This window comes from Euleptes europaea, chromosome 1 (assembly GCF_029931775.1).
Source record: "Euleptes europaea isolate rEulEur1 chromosome 1, rEulEur1.hap1, whole genome shotgun sequence".
Taxonomy (NCBI): Eukaryota; Metazoa; Chordata; class Lepidosauria; order Squamata; family Sphaerodactylidae; genus Euleptes; species Euleptes europaea.
In genome coordinates, this window is record NC_079312.1 from 36,400,950 (window position 1) to 36,425,232 (window position 24,283).

Sequence of the window (24,283 nt, forward strand, 5' to 3'; positions counted from 1 at the left end):
TTTTTGCAACTTCAGCCCTCTCTAAAGAGAGGTCAAATGCCTTCTCAGACCTAGGTTCTTTGACATGTGGTGGTTATACTCCCCCCCCTGTGTTTGAAAAAGAAGAGCTTGTCCTTAATTTGGTTTCCGTGATAACCAAGCCTGTATTTGAGTTTCACGGAGAGAAATCCTAAGCGACTCTACTCAGAAGTAAGTCCCATTTTATTCAGTGAGACTGACCCTCAGGAAAGCGTTCTTAGGATTGCAGGCACAGAAACATAAAAGAGGTGTTGGACAGCTTCAAGAGCACCTTTGTAGGCCTCCACAAGCACTACTGAAGTAGGAAAAAAGGGGGTTCCTTTTTTGGGGGGGGGTGTTTTTACCAGGAGCAGAAAGTAAAACCTTGCTGATCCAGAACAAATTTGATGGCAAGAGATAAAGGGGTTCTGAAGCTGCTGGGTTTAGCTCCGGCCCCCCCAAAAATTATGGATGTGCATGAATTTCCCAGTGTCTCCAAAGATACAGAAAGTCCTCTGATATTACAAAATACAAAAATAGTTTCTTCGAACTCTCATTGATTTTGCATGTACAGAACAATGATGGAAATAACTTAGTTTCCCCTGCTTTCTGGCAGAAGAGTTAACCCCCCACTCCAAAAAGGTAATGGAAATGAAAAACAAGAGAGGAGGGAGAATAAACTAGTAGCTAACTGCTGGTTATAGTAAACAATGATAACTAAAACATGTGGGTGAACTGGGTATTAAATGGGTGGCCACTACTTGGGGGGAGGAGGTAAGTTTATAATGATTACATGCTAAAATAAATTTTATCCCCCTCCTCCATCCCCAAAATAAAATGTGCAAAATATATTCACCATGCCAACAATTATAACTATTTATAGACCCTCGTCTATGACCTTCTCTTAACTCCCCCACTCGCCAAGACTTTTTGTTACAATAAAAAGCATTTTAAGACCTACAACAGTGCAAGTTGATGAAGTAATTACATTCTCCAACACTGTGCTTGGGGGACCAGGTTATGCTATGGTACAGTTTTTGCTCTTTTGCCTTTTCCGGCTATGTAACTGTCCTCGACCACCGAGCGTGGAAGACTTAGGCATGCTGTAAGAACCGTATTTGTGAAGGAGCTCTTCACTGGTGACGTACTGGAGGCGGCTGGGTTGTGGGATTGGTTCCCCAAGGAAGTAGCCTTCATTGTCAGATTCCGAGGAGGAGGAGCACGTGGAACACCAATCATATTCGGCAAAATACGGTCCCCATCTCTCAGTAAAGTGGTTTTGCAAAGCAAGGTCTGATACAGTCCGTGGACACTGACCATACAGGTTTCTCCGTGCACCCTGCTCCACAGTCTCTCTACAGCTTCTCTGCTGCAAGAACTGGTCATAGTCTTCCCTGGCTCGTAGAGAGGGCCTCTCTTTCACCTTATAGCTCTGTTCACTGGTGAGGTGAAGGGCATTATCTGAGCGGGATCGCCTTGACCGTCGGGGCCTATGAGGGCGATAACGCCGGTCATCATTTCGGAGATTAGTTCGCCTGGGAGTGCGCTCACTCATGGGGGGATGTCTGGCGCCCTCTTGGCCAGCCAACTTGTTCCCTGGCATCCCACCTTCATAGTCAAAGCTCTGGTGCATCCTCCCACGAGGCGGTGGGTCTCTGTAACCAATAGGATTGGCAAGATCGTGCAAGTTGGCTTCCATATCTTGATACTGTTGCGCAGAAAGTAGACTACGGACTGACTCGGCACTTCTGAACTGAGCGGAGGAATTCAGTGTCCCCATATTGCTCATCTTCTCTGAGACATTCATCCCTGAATCTTTGCTAAGGTCAGGCATGGAAAACCGAGACAGATGCTCTTGTCGCTTGGCGCCACCATCTGCAGAAAGACCTTTAGAGAAGGAAAAAGGAACAGAAAATTAAATTTAGTCATTTTGTTCATATTCTCAGCTCATTTCTTAAGCGGATTGGGTCTCTATGCCTGGATGTTTGGGCTAAGATGTCATAGAATCATAGAGTTGCAAGGGACCACCAGGGTCAATGTCATATCTCTGCAATGCCGGTGCTATGCCACACATGGTAATTTGCCTAGGTATACGATACGCAATGTCATTTCTTATTTTTATTTATTTAGAAAACCTCAAACACCGGTGGCTGTTGAAGTGATGCACCCTTAATCATAAACAGACTCAGATAAGAGCTTAGGAGTTTTGTTGGATCCAGTCCTTCAGTTGGAAAAGCAGGTAAATTACAGGGCAAAATTGCTTTTTTACCCTTTTCAACTTCATATGGCAAGAACATTTTTGGTCTTGGCTGACCTGGGCACCCTAATTCGTGGTATGGTAATCTTGAGATTGGACTACTTTAATGCGCTGCATGAGGAGCTGTGCTTGAAGGCAACAAAGAAGCGACAACTGACACAGAACGCAGCATCTAGACCAGGGGTGTCGAACTCATTTGTTACGAGGGCTGGATATGACACAAATGCCACTTGGTCAGAACAAGCCATGCCTCGCCAGCCCAGATCAAGAGTGTGTGGGGGGGAAGAAGGGTGGCTGCCTTGGCTGGCTCGCAGGCCAGATCCCATTGAACTGGAGACCAGTGGGATGTAAATATTTTAAATAAATACACCGAGATAAATAAGGGGTTGCAATTGCTAAGAAGTGGTCGAGGGGCCTTGAACAGTTAACCTGCATGGTGGTGATCCAGCTGTTCCTGCTTTCATTGCTGTGCTGGAATACTCACTGATAAGGGCTAGGGACTTCCACAGTTGCCACAATAATGGCAATCTGCTCTGTATTATTATTCCCCCCCATCAAGTCACAGCTGACTTATGGCAACCTCATAGGGTTTTCAAGGCAAGAGACATTCAGAGGTGGTTTGCCATAGCCTTCCTCTGTCTAGTGACCCTGGTGTTCCTTGGAGGTCTCCCATCCAAGTACTAACCAGGGCTGCCTGCCTCTGTGTCACGACCCATCCAAATACTAACTAGGGCCAACTTTGCTTAGCGTCTGAGAATCTGATGAGATTGGGCTAGCCTGTGCTGTTCAGGTCAGGGCTCTCTACAGGGTTGCCAATTCCGGGTTGTGAAATTCCCGGAGGTTTGGGGGAGCAGCCTGGGGAAGGGCAGGGTTTGGGATGCGGTGGGACCTCAGTGGAGGTATAATGCCATAGAGCAGGGGTGTCAAACATAAGGCCTGCGGGCCGAACCCGGCCCCTGGAGAGCTCTTATTTGGCCCCCAAGTCAGCCAAGGCGGCCACCCCCCCTCGATCTGGGCTGGCAAGGCATGGCCCGCCCCGACCAAGTGACATTTATGTCATATTCGGCCCTCATAACAAATGAGTTTGACACCCTTGCCATAAAGTCCACCTTCCAAAGCAGCCATTTCCTTCCGGGGTAAGTGATCTCTGAGGACTGAAGATCTGTTGTATTTCCAGGAGATCGCCAGGACCCACTTGGAGGCCAGGAACCCTATTCTATATATAACCCTATCTGCTGTCAGTGCTCTCCAAGTGGTTGGATTTCAATAGTTTTCACAGTCATGTAATTTTTTTCAGCCTCTACACGTCATTCAGGCTATCAATCAGGATGTTAGCCCTGAAATAAGTGTTTTGTTGATACCTGAAAATTCACATTTCGGTGCCACAACTTTATTTCATCCATATTTACATCAGTAGACTAAACAGCAATATCACACCAAAAACCATGGGCCTATCTCTTTTCTCATCAGGGAGGACTCTGCAGTTGATGCTGGAGAGCAGAGCATTTCTGTACTCCTGAAACAGACATTACTGGGTTTCCCCCCCCCCTTTTTCTAGTAAAAAAAAATATTCAAGCTTTACCAATAAAAAACGAACACCCACATAACTAGGCTTACAACAAGCCAAAAATCTACTCCCATACCAGACTGTGGTTTGGATTTACCGGAACATTTCCACAGATAGAAGACTCTCAGTCCATGAAACAGTATATCCCTCTCCCCATCTGCTTCAGCCCCAAATTCTGTTGTTTCTAGGCCTAGGGGGTTCCCTGTCCCCCTGGATCAGTATTTTAGGAGGCATTTTGGGCTGCAGTGGGAAGGGGCACTAAGGCAGTGTTCTACAAGCAGAAATCTTTCACAATACGGAAATGCTGTGGTGGATCCTTGCCAAAATCCAGAACTTCCAACAACTAAAAATACCATTAAAAACCTAGACTAAAATCTTAGCATACTCATGTGTGTAGTCAAGAGTTTTACAAAGCTATGTGAAAATTTTCATATGCCACTCTGAAGTCTGAGACATGAAGAGTTGGGGGGGGGGGAGAGAATCTCTCTCTCTTTTGATGACATTAAGTATTAGAGCTACTTTCTGCGTTTTGACTTTTTTGCGATGTACAGGCAGTTTATTTTAGAGAGAGGGAAAAAATGCAGTATCCTGAAGGGAAACTATCTAATTTATTACATGAATAAATGTCCAGTGTAAGCTTTATGAGTAAGGAGAACTGTCTGGTGGTGAAAGATGAAAGCAGAAATAGAAAGCCATGTAACATATGGTCCGCAGAATGTACGGAGCCTCCCAGATATCTTTATTAATCCCAAAGTTTTGTTAAGGTTGTCACAGTCTCTTAATTTTCTTATGGTTTGCAGCTCTCTTACTTTGGAAAAGAAGCTTGAAAATAAAAGAAAGGGAGCCATTCACGGTGCGATCCAAAGCAGTCACACCCTTTCAAGACCAATGAAGCCAATCGGTTTAGAAGGGTGGGTCTGGTTAGGACAGCACTCGAACAGAAATCTAAAACAGGCCTGCTGGACGCCAGGGCTCGTCTGTACGCAGCGTGCTCTCCAACTTTTGTGGCCTGGCAGGGGTTCTGACATTCCCGTCACGCAACAGACCCGATTGAAAGTACACATAAGATAGTGGAACAGGCTTTGAGAACTACAAGATCCGCTGGAAGATTTCCGCATGATCTAGAGTTCTTGCGCAAGGGGGAAGTGTGAAAAAAAAAACTCACGCCGGTCCCTTGTGCTGTTAACCACAACATATCGGGAACGTCTGTTTTATTTGTGCAGGATTTGTGCAAGCAATCTCAGGGCACCTTACAGGGAGGAAAGCGGTAGGTCAGGGGTGTCGAACTCATTTGTTATGAGGGCCAGATAAGACATAAATGTTGCTTGGTCGGGCCATGCCAGGCCATGCCGCACCAGCCCAGATCGGGAGCAGGGGGTGGGTAGGCTGCCTTGGCTAGTGTTTCCACAGTGGGCTTGCCAGCCCAGACAGAAAGTGGGGGTGTGTGACTGCCTCAGCTGGAAAGCCTGCAGCGGGCTTACCAGCCCAGATCAGCAGCAGCAGAAGCAGCAGCAGCAGAAGAGTTGGTTTTTATATGCCAGCTTTCTCTACCACTTAAGGGACACTCAAACCCTTCCCCTCCCCACAATAGACACCCTGTGAGGTAGGTGGGGCTGAGAGAGCTCTAACAGAGCTGTGACTGGCCCAAGGTCACCCAGCTGGCTTCGTGTGTAGGAGTAGGGAAACAAATCCAGTTCATCAGATTAGTCTCTGCCGCTCATGTGGAGGAGTGAGGAATCAAACCCGGTTCTCCAGATCAGACTCCACTGCTCCAAACCGCTGCTCTTAACCATTACACCACGCTGGCTCTCTGGGTGGTGGTGGTGGTTGCTGCCTCTGCTGGCTCATGGGCTGGATAAGAGCTCTCAAGGGGCCGGATCTGGCCCCCAGGCCGTATGTTTTTGACACTCCTGAGCTAGGTGTTGCCCAAGATCTTGTATAAACAGAATTGCACTAAGTCTGTTGACGTTTCGGCTTGGGCACTGCTGGATCCAAGCTAATGTGTTTATATCAGCAGCCAGAACTGACAAACAACAATGTTTGTGTGTAAAGTGCTGTCAAGCCGCAGCCAACTTATGGCAACCCAGTAGGGTTTTCAAGGCAACAGGCTAACAGGTGGTTTTGCCAGTGCCTTCCTCTCCATAGCAACCCTGGTATTCCTTGGGGGTCTCCCATCCAAATACTAACCAGGGCTGACCCTATTTAGCTTCTGAGATCTGACAAGAACAGGCAAGCTTGGGCCATCCAGGTCAGGGCACAAACAACGATGGAAGGTCTCAGATGGGCAGGATAGCTTGTATTCTCAGTGGGCGATGCATCTTAGGGCTGTTTCTCGTACAACTTTCCTCACTCACAAGGGCAAGTCTCTAAGTCATATCACTGATGAAATTCATAGCAAGGAAGGCCTTCTGCTCTTCTCTACTGGTCAGGTTTGATTTAAACTTGATAGTGGTAGGCAAGAAGAACACACCCATGTGACTCTGCATGCGGCCGGAATTTTGTTTAAAATGGGTGCAAAGCAGCTTCCCGTGCGACATTAGCATGCCAGAGCAACAGCTGCCTGGACTACATATACCTGAAATGTCAATGTTGCACACATAGCTGTTTTTGCACAGTATTATTGCCCAGTTTAAACAAGCTGCTGGGTTATGGTTGCCAACCTGCAGGTGGTGGTTGGAAGTTTCCTGCTATTACAACTGATCTCCAGCCGATAGAGATCAGCTCCTCTGGAGAATCATAGAATTGGAAGGGACCACCAGGGTCATCTAGTCCAACCCCCTGCACAATGCAGGAAATTCAAAAATACCTCCCCTCCACACCCCCAGTGACCCCTACTCCATGCCCAGAAGATGGCCAAGATGCCCTCCCTCTCATGATCTGCCTAAGGTCACAGAGGAACCGCTCTAACTGTTAGAAAATTCTTCCTAATGTCTAGATGGAAACTCTTTTGATTTAATTTCAACCTGTTGGTTCTGGTCCAAAGTGGCCGCTTTGGCAATTGGACTCTATGGCATTGAAGTCCCTCCCCAAACCCCGCCCTCCTCAGGCTCCGCCCCAAAAATCTCCCACTTGTGGCGAAGAGGGACCTGGCAACCCTATGCCGGGTGCAAAGAAAGTCACATGGGTTAAGTTCTTCTTGCCCACCAATGTCACCTTTAAATCAGGCCTCAGTCATGGCATAATGAGCCACTGTATAATTCTAGTTACAATGGCTACTTGTTCTGAAAGCAGACACAAGTATACAAGCAAACCTCGGAGATATTGTAGGTTCAGTTCCAGACCACCACAATAAAGTGAATATCACAATAAAACGGGTCACACTAATTTTCTCATTTCCCAGTGCATATAAAAGTTATGTTATACTGTAGTCTATTAAGTGTTCAATAGCATCATGTCTAAACAAATGTACTGTTATAATAATGAAAACGTTTGAAATATTGCGAGAACTTCCAAAATGTGACACAGAAACACAAAAAGCACATGCTGTTGGGAAAAACGGAAGCGATAGACTTGCTCAAAAACACAATATCTGCGGAGCATAATAAAGCGAAGTGCAGTAGAACGAGGCATGCCTGTAAATCTATCTCATGTGCTGATTTTTCACTAGAGAATTAAATCGCAGGAACAGTCCTGTGAACGAAAATTGTCATTTGAAAAAAAAGGGGTTCTTGACAACATAACAAGGAGCAGTTTTTTTCCTGTCCAGGAGAGGGCAGTAGTGCACAAACACAAAATGGACAAGGAACTATCCATGCTAGCAAGCTTTCACAACGCCTGTTGGGATAAGCTTGAAAATGTAATGCTAACATACAGCAGTCACAAGTTTTGCCAAATCTGCCTGATTTGGGAGTGAGTCTCTGCTCCATCATGGGTTCAGAGTGGCTTTTTTCTGTCTTCAGTTTCCCACCCTTATTTCCCGCCTTTTAGCCTACAAATGGGAATTCATAACTTCCCAACATTTTCGGCACAGAAGATGGGGAAAGAGGGAAGACGATGAGAGGCAAGCTTGACCTACACCTCCCCAGGATCCCATGTAAAGATGCTGGGTGGCACTTTTCAGATCAACAAGAATGCTAAGTGTAGAGGGCACAGATTTCCCCACAATAACTAAAGAAAAATGGGTATCCTAAATCTGTACCTGCAGGGAGACTGCAGCCAAGAAATCAGAAGGAGATTGAAACCGGGAGGGGCAGCCACGAAGGAGCTACAAAAGATTCTTAAGTGTAAGGATGTGTCTCTGGCCAACGAGATCAAGTTAATTCATGCCATCGTATTCCCTATTACTATGTATGGGTGTGAAAGCTGGACAATGGAAAAAGCTGATAGGAAGAAATTAGATTCCTTTGAAATGTGGTGTTGGAGGAGAGTGTTATGGATACCCTAGACTGCCAAAAACAAACAAATCAGTGGGGTATAGATCAAATCAAGCCTGAACTGACCCTAGAAGCTAAAATGACTAAACTGAGGCTATTGTACTTTGGTCGCTTTATGAGAAGACAAGAGTCACTGGAAAAGACAATCATGCCAGGAAAAGTTGAAGGCAGGAGGAAAAGAGGAAGACCCAACAAGAGATGGATTGACTCTAGAAAGGAAGTCACAGCCCTCAGTTTGCAAGACCTGAGCAAGGCTGTTAAAGATAGGATATTTTGGAGGACATTGATTCATAGGGTCGCCATGAGTTGGAAGCGACTTGACGGCACTTGACATATACACAAATCTGTACCAGTGGAACACATGAGAATTATACAGTGCTTTCAGATGTAGACTTCACTGCTTATGATAACATTGATAGTGGTCTATCAGGAGACCTATCAGGAGAGCATCTTTGTTATACTGCAAGGAGAAGGAATATCTTCAGGGCTGCTTCTAAATAACTGGTTGTGTGTGAGCTCTGGCTTCTAAAGGGTCCTTACATGTGGGAGGGTTACATGGCAACCAGTCATCTACAAAACTTGCCTGGAGGTGAACCCATGAACCGGCAACACCTCGCATGCAGATTCTCCCTTTAAAGAGCCAATGTGGGAGTGCAAAATATAATTCCAGCAACTATGCACAGACTCAACAGAGCTTTTCACTTTTCCAGGCATGACATAAATATTAATAAGGCGTTGTTTTGGTCATACAACAGTAAGGCTGTCAACCAAGATCTTTTAGCTGATTAACTGTTTGGCTTTTAACTGATTAAATTTACATATATTACATACTGCCACATCTCGGCAAAGGTGATCTTCTGAAGATTCTGAATGAGGGCGACAGTTTTTATTTACATCTTAATTTAAACACACACACAAAATAAAGGACGAGTCATCATTCATCGTGCACAGCACGGTTTTCAAATTCCCTAACTTCTGGAAATCTTTTCCTTGTCAACTTCTCTGCCAAGGAATGTCTAAAGCCAGATCCGGCCCCTTAAGAGCTCTTATCCGGTCCATGAGCCAACTGAGGCAGACCCCCCCCCTCGATCTGGGCTGGCGAGGCATGGCCCAGCCCGATCAAATGACATTTATGTCATAGCCAGCCCTCGTAACAATTGAGTTCGACACCCCTGGTCTAAAGGATTGCACAGGATTTGGAGGGGGGGCAGGTTTTATGGTCCCCGGCCTGTGGGCTGGGGACCACTGGGGGAGGGGAATGGTGTTATTGCAAAGGGTCTGCAAATCCATCCAGCTTTGGCCGGTTTCAGCTTTCCCCCACCTGAGCCTCCAGTGTACTCTGGAGTTGAGCTCCAAGTGCCATCACTAGGGCCACTGAGGGGAGCAGCCAGGCATCCCCTGACCTCGCCTGGATGCAGAACAATTGAGAGTTCTCTCCGCAAGGAACATTTTGTACTGCTCTTCAATCATTATTTGTGTTGGATTCAGATACCTGTCAGCTCCTTTGAGCAGCAACTTACTACTGAAAAGCAAAGTTAAAAGCAAAATAAATAAGTATCCCCCCAATTGTTCTGTCAATGACTGAAAGCTCATTGGGCATCCAAGCAAATACTAATGAAAACAGACTGAATGCTAACTATTAGCAAAGGGGTCGTTCTAGCCAGCTACACCAGTGACTTCACAGTATACAACTATATGAAGCTTGCTTATACTGTGTCAAGTCATTGGTCTCCTCCATCTACCCTTCAACCAGTCTCTGAAGGCTGCAAAACAGCACCAGTAATCTCATTAAATGACTCAGTATAAATACATAAACATACCTTCTGTAGACCAAATAAATAATATATCTTGCATGAATATCATCATCAATTTATCTAATTCTCAACATGGCCAAATCTGTGGATACTTAAATCCAGAGAATGGAGCCATGAAGAGATCTTTCTACAAACAAGACAAGAGAGATCTTTCTACAAACTTGAAAAACAAAATAAAACATTGAGAGGTTAAAACCACATAAAATAATAGAAGCAATGCCTGTAGCTTTAAAATAAAGAATGCCCTCAGTGGCTGTTTCTAGGTAACCACAATAGTATTGCCAGTGGAAACCCTGGTTTCTGGCAGGGGGAGGGGGCAGGACCCTTTCCAGTAGGCCTTTGAGGGAGAACTTACTATGGCTAGGCCTGGCAGCAACCATTGGACGACTTGCATGACTCACCCAGGACTGGCTGTTCGCTACTATTCAACAGCAGCTGCCACAAGAAAGCCTCCAGAGTTGGAGACAGATAGTGGAGCAGCAGACCAAGCAAAAGAGCAGACCAAGCAGTGTGGAGGTGTGTGCTTGAAAATACCATATATTATATACACTACATTAAACAAAGCCAAACAAACAATCCGTTCCAAAATGTGTTTTGGGAGATACCCAAAACTGGTCCATGCTCCTCTTTGTAGCCAGAAACCCACCTTTCTATAAGCCCCTGCCATACATGTGGGACTCTCTGATTACTAAAGGGTTGGATTTGTTTCTGGAAGTGACATAAAAGGCCTAGGCCAGTGATGGCGAACCTTTTAGAGACCGAGTGCCCAAACTGCAACCGAAAACCCACTTATTTATCGCCGAGTGCCAATGCGGCAATTTAACCTGAATACCACCCCCAGAGGGGGCCCAGAGGGGGCCCAGAGGGAGAGGCTAGGATTGCCAAGTTCCTCTTTGCCATGAGTGGGAGGTTTTTGGGGTGGCACCTGAGGAGGACGGGGTTTGGGGAGGGACTTCAGTGCCATAGAGTTCAATTGCCAAAGTGGCCATTTTCTCCAGGGGAACTGATGTCTATTGGCTGGAGATCACTTGTAATAGCAGATCTCCAGCTAGTACCTGGAGATTGGCAACTAGTTCCTTAGTGTTTTCTCTCTACATATCAAGACAAATGGAAAGGTGTTTGGAGGATGGCTTGTGTGCACTTCAAAGGTGGAATAGGACTGCACGCCCCTCTGCCCGCACGGACCCAGAGGGCGCCGGAGAAGCCGCTGGAGGGAAAGAAGGAAGGAAGGAAGGAAAGAAGGGAAGGGATGGAGAGAAAGAAAGAAAAAGAGAGAGAAAGGGAGAAAGAAATGGAGCGAGGGAGAGAAAGAAAAGTAGGGAAAGAAAAGGACAGAGGGAGACAGAGAAAGAAAGAGGCCATTTGTGCATGGGAGGTTTTGCCTTGGATTTGCCACTCTCCAGATGCACATTTTTCCCATCGTGATTCTCAAAACTGTGCATGGGGACTTACTGATGAGTTTTGAGAATTTGGATGGGGGAAATGTGCATCTACAGAGTGGCAAATCCAAGGCAAAACATCCCATGCATGAATGGCCAGAGACAGGAAAGACTTCCCGCTTCTCTCTCTCGCACACACACACACACACACCCCTCCTCCCTCAGCCCGCAGCAGAGAAGGGGGGTGCGCGCGCAGAACAGCCCGCAGCGCATGGGCGCCGGGAGACCCTTCCCTTCCCGCGGAGGCTCGGCGTCCTGCCCCGCTGACAGCTGCCCCCCTCCAGCCGGGCCCGCCACCAGCGAGGGAGGGGAAGGAGGCGCCCCAGAGCCTCCGCCTGACTTCCCGCCCCGCGGCTCGCCAGCCACTAGCCCTGCCACCGTTCCCTTCGCCTGTGCACGGGGCTGGGCCCCCACAGCCGCCTCCCACGTGCCCGGGTTGAGCAGCAGCAGGAGGAGGATCCCCCGCCCGGCTGGGCCTCGCCGCCACCGCCTCCACCCACCCCTTTCAGAGTGGAGCTCCGGTGGAAAGGAGGCCCGTCTGGCGCAGAGGGAAGGAAGGAGGGAGGGAGCCCAGCCTAGCTCACTGCCCCTCTCTGCCTGCCTGCCTTGCCCAGGCCCCTAAGCCCCCTGCCCGGAGGGTATCTCCCACCCGGCCTGCATGCCCCAAGGGGGGGATGCGGCGAGAGGCGAGCGAAGTAGGGCAGAGGGCGCCTCCTTCGCGCCCACCAGCCAGCCACGCCCCTCCGCCCACACAGGCCCAGAGGGCGCCAGAGAAACCGCCAGCCATGCCGAGTGTGGGCGCCCGGCTTCTATTCCCCGCTCTCCCACCCGCCTGGCCGGCCGCGCACGCTCCCTCCAGCGGCGGCAATGGCGGCGGCTTCTGTGGGAGAGTCCGGGGGCCACCGCCAGTGATGTCGGAGGTTCCCCACCCCTGGGCTACAGCCTCCCCCATCTGGGGAGGGGCAGAGCCGGAAAGGCCAGCGGCTTGGAGGAACCACACGTGCCGGCAGAGAGAGCTACATGTGCCGGAAGTGGCACACGTGCCATAGGTTCGCCAACACGGGCCTAGGCTGTCAGGATGACACAGTTTAGAAACTATTCCAATTAGACTAGAATCCTGACCCCTCCCCGATTTCAAAATCAAACACAGAATGTTTATTTTGGCACTTCCCTCTCCCACCCTCCTTTGCAACAAGTTTTCTGAACAAACTAATGGCAAATTTTTCATCAACCGAAGACATGTCTTGGCTACAATTCTATCTACTGTTCCAACTTCTGGATTATATATAGGGGCAAAGAGATATCGCAGTTCTATTTATTAATGTGCAAATGATTGCCTGGATACTGATTTTGGCATCTGGATCTGTCAGGGACATCTGGTAAGATCAAGTGCTGGGAGTCACAAGAACTCAAAGTGACAGCGCCCTCTGGCTCTCCATCCAGCCAGTGTGATGGAGTGGTTAGAGTGTCACACTAGAGTCTGGGAGACTTGGGTTCAAATCCCCCCTTGGCTTTGAAGCTTGCTGAGTGACCGTGGGTAGTCAATCTCTTTCAGCCTTGCCTACCTTACAAGGTTGTTGCGAAGATACAATGGGAAACAGAGGCAGAATTCCTTGGAGAAAGAGCAGGAATAAAAATGTACTAGATTCCTAATAGGAAACCTAACAAAATGGGGAAGCTGTAGACATGTAAAAGATGAGATCTTCCTCCAAGGCACCGTAGCCAGAACAGATGTGTAAAAAGCATCTCTTCTTGAGCAGGCACTAAGTCATTGGAGTATTCTGTCGTTGTAGTATTCTGTGTATGTTGGTGGCACTAAGGTGTTAAAAATTAGTAGCTGTAGAATCTGGTTTGTGTTTCTGGTTTCCCTTAAAGATTTGTCATGAGGTCCAGAAGTACATGGTTATGCATAACAATTTCTGTCTTGTTCAAAACAGTCTGAATAGAGAGGACATTATTCCACTCATGTAAAGACTGAAGCCAGCTGACAACTTGCTGAAGTCCAGACAGTTGACTAAACTGTCATCCATCACAGATCCCACCTAGTCTTTTTACCAGTTTAGAAAAGAGTTTTGGTGCATTCTGAGGCCCACGGAGCGAGGCAAAGCATGTGATTTGTTTTCCCGAGATTGTTTGGATTGGGTCTGGGTGTGGTGAGGAGAAGAGAGGGAATGTTTGGAGAAGCATGGTGCCTTGTGACAACCCTGTCCTTGTGGGTTTAAGACTCCAATACTCTCTGCCAGATGGCATCTGGGCCCTGTGTGTTCTTTCTAGATCCTGTAAGGCCTGTAAGACAGAGTTGTTTTGCCAGGCATTTCGTTGAGGGCGGTTGAGGCCAGTTTTCTACTACCTATGAGCAGTTTTCTACTACCTACCAGCTGGCTGTTTTTGACAGCAGTCTGGGGTGTTGGTTGTTGGCTGCCAAATGATCATGTTTTATTCTGATGCCTGAGGATGCTCTTTCATGGACTGTAATTTAATGTTTTGTCAGTGTGTTTTATTTCTCTTTATAGATTCTTTTATTGAATGTTGTGAGCTGCCCCGAGCCAGCTCTGGGTTGGGAAATACCTGGAGATTTTCGGGGTGGAGCATGAGAAGGGCGGGATTTGGAGAGGGGAGGGACTTCAATGCCATAGTGTGCACCCTCCAAAGCATGCATTTTCTCCAGGGGAACTGATTTCTATTGCCTGGAGATCAGTTGTAATAGTGGGAGATCTCCAGCCACCGCCTGGAGGTTGGCAACCCTACTGGGGAACCAGGCACCCCCCCCCCTCCGAAAAAACTCCCTTGCAGCCGACTTATGGCGACCCCTTTTGGGGTTTTCATGGCAAGACACTAACAGAGGTGGTTTGCCAGTGCCTTCCTCTGCACAGCAACCCTGGTATTTCTTAGTGGTCCACCATCCCCCATTTGCTAAAATCTCATAAGCATGACCTCATGCCACAGTTGTATTAAATTTAAAGCATTTTTTTTTAAATACGATGGCCTGCAAATATCTGACAGGCCAGAGGCTGGTCATCCTTGACAAAAATGTAGTTTTAATCTTCCCCTTGAAATTCTGGCTTGGCCTGGCAACCACATGTAGTTTGATGTCTGCGTTGGCAATAAGTGGAGCTTTTGGCTGGCTTAAGTCTGCTGAATGAGTGGATTTTGTCATTAATGCTTTAGGAAGGAGGCGGACGGAAAGTGGGTGGACTGCTGGAAAGTGTGGACAGCACGCCCGGCTGCCTGCTTGAAACTAGGGGCTGGCGATTTTAGACTTTTAAATGACTAAATCAATCTGCATACTCCTAATAAGGTGCAGTTTAGGGAAATTATTTATTGGAAACGTTTGTATGCCACCTTGCCACCCAACGGATGGTCCTCAAGGCAGGGAACAATCAAAAACATTAAAGCACCGTTGAAAAAGGCAGCTACATATATATAAAATATTTAAAACAAATAAAACTTATAAACACAGAGACATACAAACAGGGAAGAGGGCCAATGAGCTTTAGCGAGGGAACACCACACAAAACAAAAGACGTTTTCATCTGCTGGGGGAAGACAATGATAGAGGGAGGCAGAAAAATCCCCCCAGAGAGGATGTTCTAGAATTTTGGCACCACCACCAAGAAGACCCTTTCTTGGGTTAATATAGGGTTGTCATCCACCAGGTACTAGCTGGAGAGCTGCTATTACAAGTGATCTCCAGCCAACAGAGATCAGTTAACCTGGAGAAAATGGCCGCTTAGTCAGTTGGACTCTATGGCATTGAAGTCCCACCCCAACCCCACCCTCAGGCTCCACCCCAAAAACTTCCCACCGGTGGTGAAGAGGGACCTGGCAACCCTAGGTTAATATCAGTCTGACCTCAGATAGTAGGGCATCCGAAGTAGCACCTCTGAACATTACCAGAGTGGCCGGGTAGGTTAATTGTTAATTAAAGATAATGTCACAATTTAATCAAGACAAAGCTTCCACTTATGGCTAGGGAAGGCCATTTTAAATATTTCCTTTTTGATACCCTAAAACACAAAATAAGCACTTATACAATTTCCAGCCCTCTCTGATTAAAACAGAGATTCTCACTAAAGAAGTGAAAGCTTTAGTTGTTTAATTTGTAGGTTCTGCTGATCAGAGTTTGCAACCCTGCTTGTAAGTTTGCCTCATTGGGTACCTGTACAAGGCAAGCCGAATGTTCAGGACTTGTGAAGGTTTTCAGCTTTCTGATTCAACCACCCAGGGTGCAAATCCATCAAGCACGGTTGATGCAAAACCTCCATTTCCTTCACACCTTGCAGTCATAAAAAAAATGGAATGTTAACTGCCTATATGAACAGCTCCAAACCAGTTCCCAAACCTATGGAACATGTTTGTAAGTGATCTCTTCCTGCTGAGCACTTAAAAGCCGAACACATTGTGATACAAGCAAAGACTCACTTTTCCAGTCAGCCACACGGCACCACGTGTTTCAACCCTCTTCCCAATAAATGTTTAACATATGGGAGACTATAGCGACAATCCATCATTTTGCGTGGGGACTGCCCATTGACTGTTCATGAGTCAAAGTTCAGTACTGCAATCTTGTATACAGGAAACCCTTGCTTACTATTCCTCTGAGACGTATTTGACCCCAGGGACATTTCCTAGTAACTATAGGGTATATTTTGATTATAAATCTCCCCCAGCCCTTTAATTACAGCAGACCTCATTGGTTGTCAAGGAAAGTTAGGAGCTGTAGTCAAGAAAAGATTTTCTGCCTCTCCTTTTTTCAATATCACACACACACACGGGTTGCCAGGTCTCCCCTCTCCTCCGGCAGGAGATTTTGGGGGCGGGGATTACACGTATGTGGCTGCAAGCAACACAATCCCGTCACCTCCGGTTTACTTCAAGAAGCACCGCAGCACAACGGGACGATTTACCACTCAACCCCCCATTTGAGTGGTAAATTGTCCCGCCACGCTGCAGCTTTCCGGAAGTAAAGTGGAAGTAATGGGATTGCATTGCTAATGGCCGTGCGAGCATGCAATCCCTGCTGTCAACCAGTAGATGGATTAGTGGGCAATTGGCTGCCATTCCAAACCACCTAGCAACCGTAACACTAGGGTTTCCAGGTCCCTCTTCCCCACCGGGGGAGGTTTTTGGGGCAAAGCCTGAGGAGGGTGGGGTTTGGGGAGGGGAGGGACTCTAATGCCATAGAGTCCAATTGCCAAAGCGGTCATTTTCTCCAGGTGAACTGATCTCTATCGGCTGGAGATGTTGTAATAGCAGATCTCCAGCCACTTCCTGGAGGATGGCAACCCTATGTAACACACATGCACACACAAAAACAATATGAAACAATGGCTAGAATGTATGGTTTCCCAGTACCTGAGGCCATAATAAGTCATTACAATTAATTTTCCCTCGCCTAATTCTTTATCCCTGACCTGGATAACCTAGGCTAGCCTCATCTCATCAGATCTCAGAAGCTAAGCAGTGTTGACCCTGGCAAGTATTTGGATGGGAGACCTTTAAGGAATACAAGGGTCATGACGTGGAGGCAGGCAATGGAAAACTACTTCTGAATGTCTCTTGCCTTGAAAATCCTACGAGGTCACCATAAGTCAGCTGTTACTTGATCACACACACACACACACACACACACACACACACACACACACAACACACATCCTTTATTAGTTCCCTCTCAATACCAATGTACTGTTTCCAACACAATTCACTAGTAAATGTTTGGAGAATGTATGGTTGTCTGTTGAAAAATGGACTGACCCTCACTGTGTTTTGTTCTTTGACTTTGTGATATGCAGCCAGCTTCGCGTACTGCATTTCTCACACGATAAAAAGCATGGCTGCTTGACTTCTAACACATGCAAATTGTTACTGCAGTTGAACTAACGGTGAATCTTTCTTTCATAGCTCCACTTATCCCATAATGTGCAAGTAAGCTAGGAGGAGATCATTCTATGTTTGCAGTAACTTGAATTCCTGTGTGTGCAATCAGAGAACCATTTTTGTTTAACAACTATGCAGAGAGGGGCGGCTGTCTATCACCTTCAGTTACCCAGTAAGAAAATATTACCACTTTCTGTTCTCACCATAGTTTTCAAACCCATTACCCGAGACTGGAAGAGAGCAGTACAAAACAGAGGCAATGAATTACTGGCTTGGTTCAGACCGTGATGGAGCCATTTTTTATTTTAATTATGGCTAGTTCGTGAAACCAGGATTCAGGTCACAGACAATCACTCAAATCCTGGTTTGCCTTGGCAAACAGTGGTTTCTTTACCTTCTTCTCATGTTACTGTCCTTTTGATTCAAAGGTCTTGAACAGATCAAGATCCAACCCTCTTACAGGCAGTCACTGCAGCTAAATATTCAGCGACTGCTAAGGTAGTTTTCCAATCCTGATCTACAAGGAAAAACGGGACGATTTTTGGAGATGATACATTCACATAAGCTGTTAAGAGGGAAGGCAAATACCTTTCTCTCAAATCAGACCAGATTTCACATGCAAATAAAAAATAAGGATTCAAGTTGACCAGATCCACTTTTACAAACTCTGTCCGGATATGATATGCCTGTGAATCGGCCTTCCAGTATGGCTGAGGGAAAAGAATTTAACCAAGCGAGCATAAATGCTCTTCTATCTTGAGGGACTGTTAGGTCTTTTAAGTAGCTTGGAGTAGCACAAGAGAAAGGAACTCCAAAGAACGCTGGTGAGCACACACACCATACCCTCAATAAGATACTTGTTCTATCCAAATTCAGCACTGAGGGCTTTATTTATTTTATGATGTCCATATCTTTATCACTGAATCCTAACCATTGGCATCTATTCTGAACAGTCACCTTCCATGACCCCATGCAAGGGTCTTTTTCAATAAGATGCAAAATCTCTTTCCTGTCATACAGAGTGGGGTGGGTTATAGAATTTAGCAAATACCATCTTTTAAAATTTATTATTTTTGCATATTTATGACTAGTCCTTATTTTACATAATATTTCGGGGCTCTTTACCATGTCTCTGTAACCTGGGAAGGAAAGCGTTGCTAGGGAATGTGCCAGGCTAAAATCAGGATTGAGCCATGGTGTGTGCATTCAGACACCACACAAAACCATTGTTAACACTCACTGTAGTTAATAAACCCACTTGAGATCCTGGTTTGACAGGAGGGCAGGGAGCTGTTCCTGTTGGCAGCAGAGGATAGGACTCGCAATAGTGGGTTTAAATTGTGGGCAGAAAGGTACCGGCTGGATATTAGGAAAACATTTTTTTACAGTAAGAGTTGTTCGACAGTGGAATCAGCTACCTAGGGAAGTGGTGAGCTCCTCCTCACTGGCAGCCTTTAAGCAGAGGCTGGACAAGCATTCGTCAGGGATGCTCTAGGCTATTCCTGCATTGAGCAGCGGGTTGGACTAGATGGCCTGTCTGGCCCCTTGCAACTCTATGATTCTACCCTAACTAGGGATACCAAGCCTTTAGTCAGTGGGGAATTCCCACCCCAAGCTCCCATTGCCCACCACCGCTTGGCCCCTTGAACCGCAGCGATAAGCCACCACTGGTTCTCCCCCACCCAGCAAGGTGAGGTGTGGCAGAGGTAAGAAGGGTCTCTGTCCTACCCCACAGGCCGAGAGGGATGGGGGAGCAGGCTCCCTGCTGGCCACCCACTGGGTCCAGGGATGCCTCGTGGGACTGCTGTGGGTGGGCAGCCAGGAGGAAGATGACTGAACTGTTTGGTGCCCCATGGCACTCTAGAGGACGAGTCACCTGATTTCTCTTGTCACATGTAATTTGGTCATAAGCTGGCCCATTATTGTTTGTGATGGAGGGCTTTTCTACCTATCTGATGGATGAGAGAAGGAGCTCCTCAGCCAGTTAAGCCTCAGAGGGAGTGCAATACAGTAGTTAGACATGGTTCATGGAAACCTGGGCACCAATCCTGCTCAGCCCTGAAGTTCAATGGGTGGTGGTGGGGTAGGGTTGCCAACCTCCAGGTGGTGGCTGGAGATCTCCCGCTATTACAACCAATCTCCAGGTGACAGAGATCAGTTCCTCTGGAGATTATGGCTGCTTTGGCAATTGGACTCTATGGCATTGAAGTCCCTCCCCTCTCCAAACCCGGCCCTCCTCTGGCTCCAGCCCCAAAATCTCCAGGTATTTCCCAGCTCGGTGCTGGCAACCCTATGGTGGGAAATGGGCGCCTGAAGCAACTCTCCAGCTAACCTATGTCTCAGGATTATTGGGAAGATAAAACAGGAGAACCTGAAGTGACTTGAGCTCCCTGGGGGAGAGGATGGAACAGAAAGGCTATAAAAAAATACACACTGTGCAAAATTCCCTCAAAAAAAATCTCTGTAACTGATCTCCAGCCAATAGAGATCAGTTCACCTGGAGAAAATGACCGCTTTGGCAATTGGACTCTATGGCGTCGGAAGTCCCTCCCCTCCCCCAACTCCGCCCTCCTCAGGCTCCGCACCAAAAATCTCCTGTCAGTGGCAAAGAGGGACCTGGCAACACTAATGCCACTATGTATGATCTTAATATTTAAAAATAAAAATAAAATAAAAGAGATCTTTTGACTACCTCGGGAATATGCCAAACTTCAGAGAAATTTCTACTCTTTGAAATTGTCCTGGTTTTCCTCAAAGCCTCCCAGTTTCTATAATTTTTAAACATGTTGGTAGCACCTCTAAAGTAAACCTGCACTGCTTTCTAACTCAGCCACTAGCAGCACAGGTGGGGAGGGAGGGAAGGAAATGGGCCAGTTTTGCCAGGAGTGGTATCAAAATGAACAAACATCTAAAGAAAACAGAGATACTGTATGTGTATTGATCTACTGAAGTAAATGAGATGAATAACGGGTTTAAGGCTCATAGTATGTAGCCGGCTCCAGGCACAATCAATCCTTGCAGACTGGCACTTAGGATAATGGCATATAGCGCTCCGCAAATTGTACGGAAGGAGTACACAAATTGTACTCCTAAAAAAAGAAGAGTTGGTTTTTATATGCCGACTTTCTCTACCACTTAAGGGAGACTCAAACCGGCTTACAATCACCTTCCCCTCCCCTCCCCACAAAAGACACCCAGTGAGGTAGGTGGGGCTGAGAGAGCTCTAACAGAGCTGTGACTGGCCCAAGGTCACCCAGATGGCTTCGTGTGTAGGAGTGGGGAAACAAATCCAGATTCACCAGATTAGCCTCCGCCGCTCATGTGTAGGAGTGGGGAATCAAACCCGGTTCTCCAGATCAGAGTCCACCGCTCCAAACCACCGCTCTTAACCACTACACCCCGCTGGCTAAAGGCCTAGTTATGCGTTCAGCATTCTAAAGCGGACACTCCCCAAACTAGTAGTTCTGGAGGCAGAATGCAATAGAAGGCCTTTCTTTAGGACGGCTCCTTTCAAGCGCCCTCACGGCTGTCTCCTTCCCCTCCCTTTCCCCCTGAAGTGGTAGGATTCCGGCTTGTTCGGCACTCCTCTGTGCTTTCCATAGCCCCGTGAAATGGGATTTGTTTGAAATCCTACCCCAGGAATTCTTTGAGCGGGTCTGCCTGTGACTTGTTTACAGGCAGCAGAGCATCGCTTCATTTCAGAGCAACGTTGGAATTCGCAGAAAGAAGGCGGGGAGGCACCGCTATATGCATGAAAGCAGCAAAAAGTAAACAAAGACCCCAAGAGGAAAAATAAGGGGACCCTGGAGTCAGAGAGGGCCGGGAAGGCGGTCAAGGCAACTTTGTTCTCGACTCCAGCTGTCACATATGGGACAGTGCTCAGAGGATTTCAAGGCATGGATCTTGTGGCACCTCAAAGGCTTAACACAACTTTAATCCGGCATATGCTTTCTGTGGACCAGAACCCAGATCTTCGGATACAAAGATACATGGATAGCATCACATATAGATTCTACAAAGAGCAACTGAATCCCATCATGTTGACTTTTAGTTATGGGCTAAAACAGAAGTGGTCCAAACTGTGGCTTGCAAGTAAGGTTGCCGGCCCCCTGGCTAAAATAAAGTAATACAAGGAAAAATAAACATAGCTGGCAGGACTATGGCATGATGTCACTTCCGGGGGAAAGGAAGCGATGTCACATCTATCTAGGAATTGGCAAAATCCAGTGGTTCCAAGAGAGCCATGACATCACTTCTGGAGCGGGGACTAGAACTGATGCCGCTCTGTCACTGATGCTCCCAGGTCTCTAGAGTTGCCAACCTCCAGGTGGTGGCTGGAGATCTCCTGCTATTACAACTGATTTCCAGCCGATAAAGATCAGTTCACCTGGAGAAAATGGCTGCTTTGGCAACTGGACTCTATGGCATTCAAGTCTCTCCCCCCTTCAAACCCTGCCCTCCTCAGGCTCTACCCTAGGCTTGCCAGGTCCTTTTTCACCACTGGCATGAGGTTTTTGGGGCGGAGCCTAAGAAGGGTAGGGTTTGGAGAGGGGAGGGACTTCAATGCCATAGAGTCCAATTGCCAAAGCAGCCATTTTTTCCAGGTGAACTGATCTCTATCGGCTGGAGAGCAGTTGTAATAGGAGATCTCCTGCTACTACTTGGCAGTTGGCAACCCTACTCTACCCCCAAATCTCCAGGTATTTCCCAACCCGGAGCTGGCAAGCCTACCGATCTCCCATTGGCAATCCTGCTTGCAAGCCATGCACGTTTCCTAAACCATTTCAATATGGTACTGGGAAACTTCAAGAAAAGGCAGCTAGAACAGGAACGAGCCTCTGCAGTCCACAGACACAGGAGGAAAATTATGCTTTGCTCTTCTTTCTCTCTCTTATCCCTTCCAACCATGCACTGGGACTGAGGAAAGGAAGAGGGCCTTTGACAAGCAATGCAAGACCATGAGAGTGGGGGAGGACACCACAGATCCCAGTGCCATCCGAGGTGACAGGGCCCATCACTCTCAGTCTAACCCAAGGATAAAATGGAGGGGGGAGACCTGGGATAAGGATGGGATAAATATATGATACATGGATAGCCATTAATCACAGTGATAGATGCTGCACTGGATTGCAGCAGACCCTATTTGTCCTGTTTCTCTACCTATTTATCTGTGCCCCTCCATCTCCTGTCTATAAATATTGTGTTTATGGGATGGAACAGGAATCTCTTTTCCATCCCATCCTAAATGCTCAGGATAAGTAACAACAACCCAGTATAACCTGCATAGATTAAAACCACTGAAACACAGTCTTGAATTAAAATCAGCCCATACCTATTTGAATTCCAAGGGATAGTCTTAAGGGACATGATGCAGCAACTTAGCTGAAGTTAAGTAGATCTGGGTCTGATCTGGAAAGGAACCTACCTATGCATGCCACCTTGAATTCCAAAGCAAAAAGTGCAGGATATGTATGTAATTAATAACAAATAAACCCAACTACAGAATGACAGTCTGAACAGTAAGGTGCTCTAATGTTTACGGCAGGCATTAATGGGCCTCCAAGGAACGGGAGTTCCAAAGCTGTGGGACAGTCATAGATTATTAGAGTTGGAAGGGACCACCAGGGTCATCTAGTCCAACCCCCTGCATAATGCACACCCCCAGCGACCCCTACTCCATGCCCAGAAGATGGCCAAGATGCCCTCCCTCTCATGAACTGCCCAAGGTCATAGAATCAGCATTGCTGACAGATGGCCATCTAACCTCTGCTTAAAAACCTTCAGGGAAGGAGCACTTACCATTGAGTCACTGAGAACAGTCATCTACATGCCATTATGGTAGACCAAAAGTACAGAACACACACAAAAACTGCCTTATACTAGCCTTCTGCACATGACTCTACATGTGCTGACTGAATACAAGGAGATAAGAAGAAGAAGAAGAAGAGTTGGTTTTTATACCTCAATTTTCTCTACTTTTCAAGAGTTTCATACCGGCTTACAATTGCCTTCCCTTCCTCTCCCTACAACAGACACCTTGTGAGGTAGGTGGGGCTGAAAGAGTTGGGAGAGAACTGTGACTAGCCCAAAGTCCCCCAGCAGGCTTCATGTACAGGAGTGGGAAACCAACCCGGTTCACCTGATTAGAGTCTGCCACTCATGTGGAGGAGTGGGGAATCAAATCCAGTTCTCCAGATCAGAGCCCACCACTCTTAACCACTAAACCACGCTACCCCATGCTCTTCTCCTTTGCAATCACTGGCTCATGAGGATGGCACCTATGCATGGAGGAAGTATCTATATGAACATTCCTTCCCCATGATAGGGGACACTTCCCCTCTCTGCATTTCCAGTCAATGTGTGGGGTGATATGTGGAGGGGTAGTGACTCAGACCCTTGGTTTATCAAGGTCAGTATTGTCTATTCTGATTGACACCTGCTCTTCTGGCAGAGCTTTTTCACATCATCTACTACCTGATCCTTTTAACTGGAGATGCTGGGGATTGAACTACTGAGGCTTTAGCACTAAGCCATATAGAGGATGGTGCAGAGTGGTTTTATGTTGTCCCAGAAGATCGGACCAGAACCAACGGGTTGAAATTAAATCAGAAGAGTTTCCATCTAGACATTAGGAAGAATTTTCTAACCGTTGGAGCGGTTCCTCAGTGGAACAGGCTTCCTCGTGAGGTGGTAAGCTCTCCTTCCCTGGAGGTTTTTAAGCAGAGGCTAGGTGGCCATCTGTGAGCAATGCTGATTCTATGACCTTAGGCAGTTCATGAGAGGGAGGGCATCTTGGCCATCTTCTGGGCACTGGGGGTGTGTGGCGGAGGTAGTTGTGAATTTCCTGCATTGTACAGGGGGTTGAACTAGATGACCCTGGTGGTACCTTCCAACTCTATGATTCTATGAAGCCACAGCACCAACTGTATGGTGCTCTGGACTTTAAAAGTCATTGA

The 24,283-nt window shown here is 47.1% G+C and overlaps 1 protein-coding gene across 1 annotated transcript in view; it reads right to left on the reverse strand.

The window, feature by feature from the left end:
* Nucleotides 1–555: 555 nt before the first annotated feature.
* PRICKLE2 (prickle planar cell polarity protein 2) overlaps nucleotides 556–24,283 on the reverse strand; it is a 378,224-nt gene continuing 354,496 nt past the window's right edge. Inside the window, exon 8 of the mRNA XM_056846685.1 lies at nucleotides 556–1,884. Within this exon, the coding sequence (XP_056702663.1) occupies nucleotides 1,016–1,884 (869 nt within the window). The 3' untranslated portion in view covers nucleotides 556–1,015. The remainder of the gene's footprint in view (nucleotides 1,885–24,283) is intronic.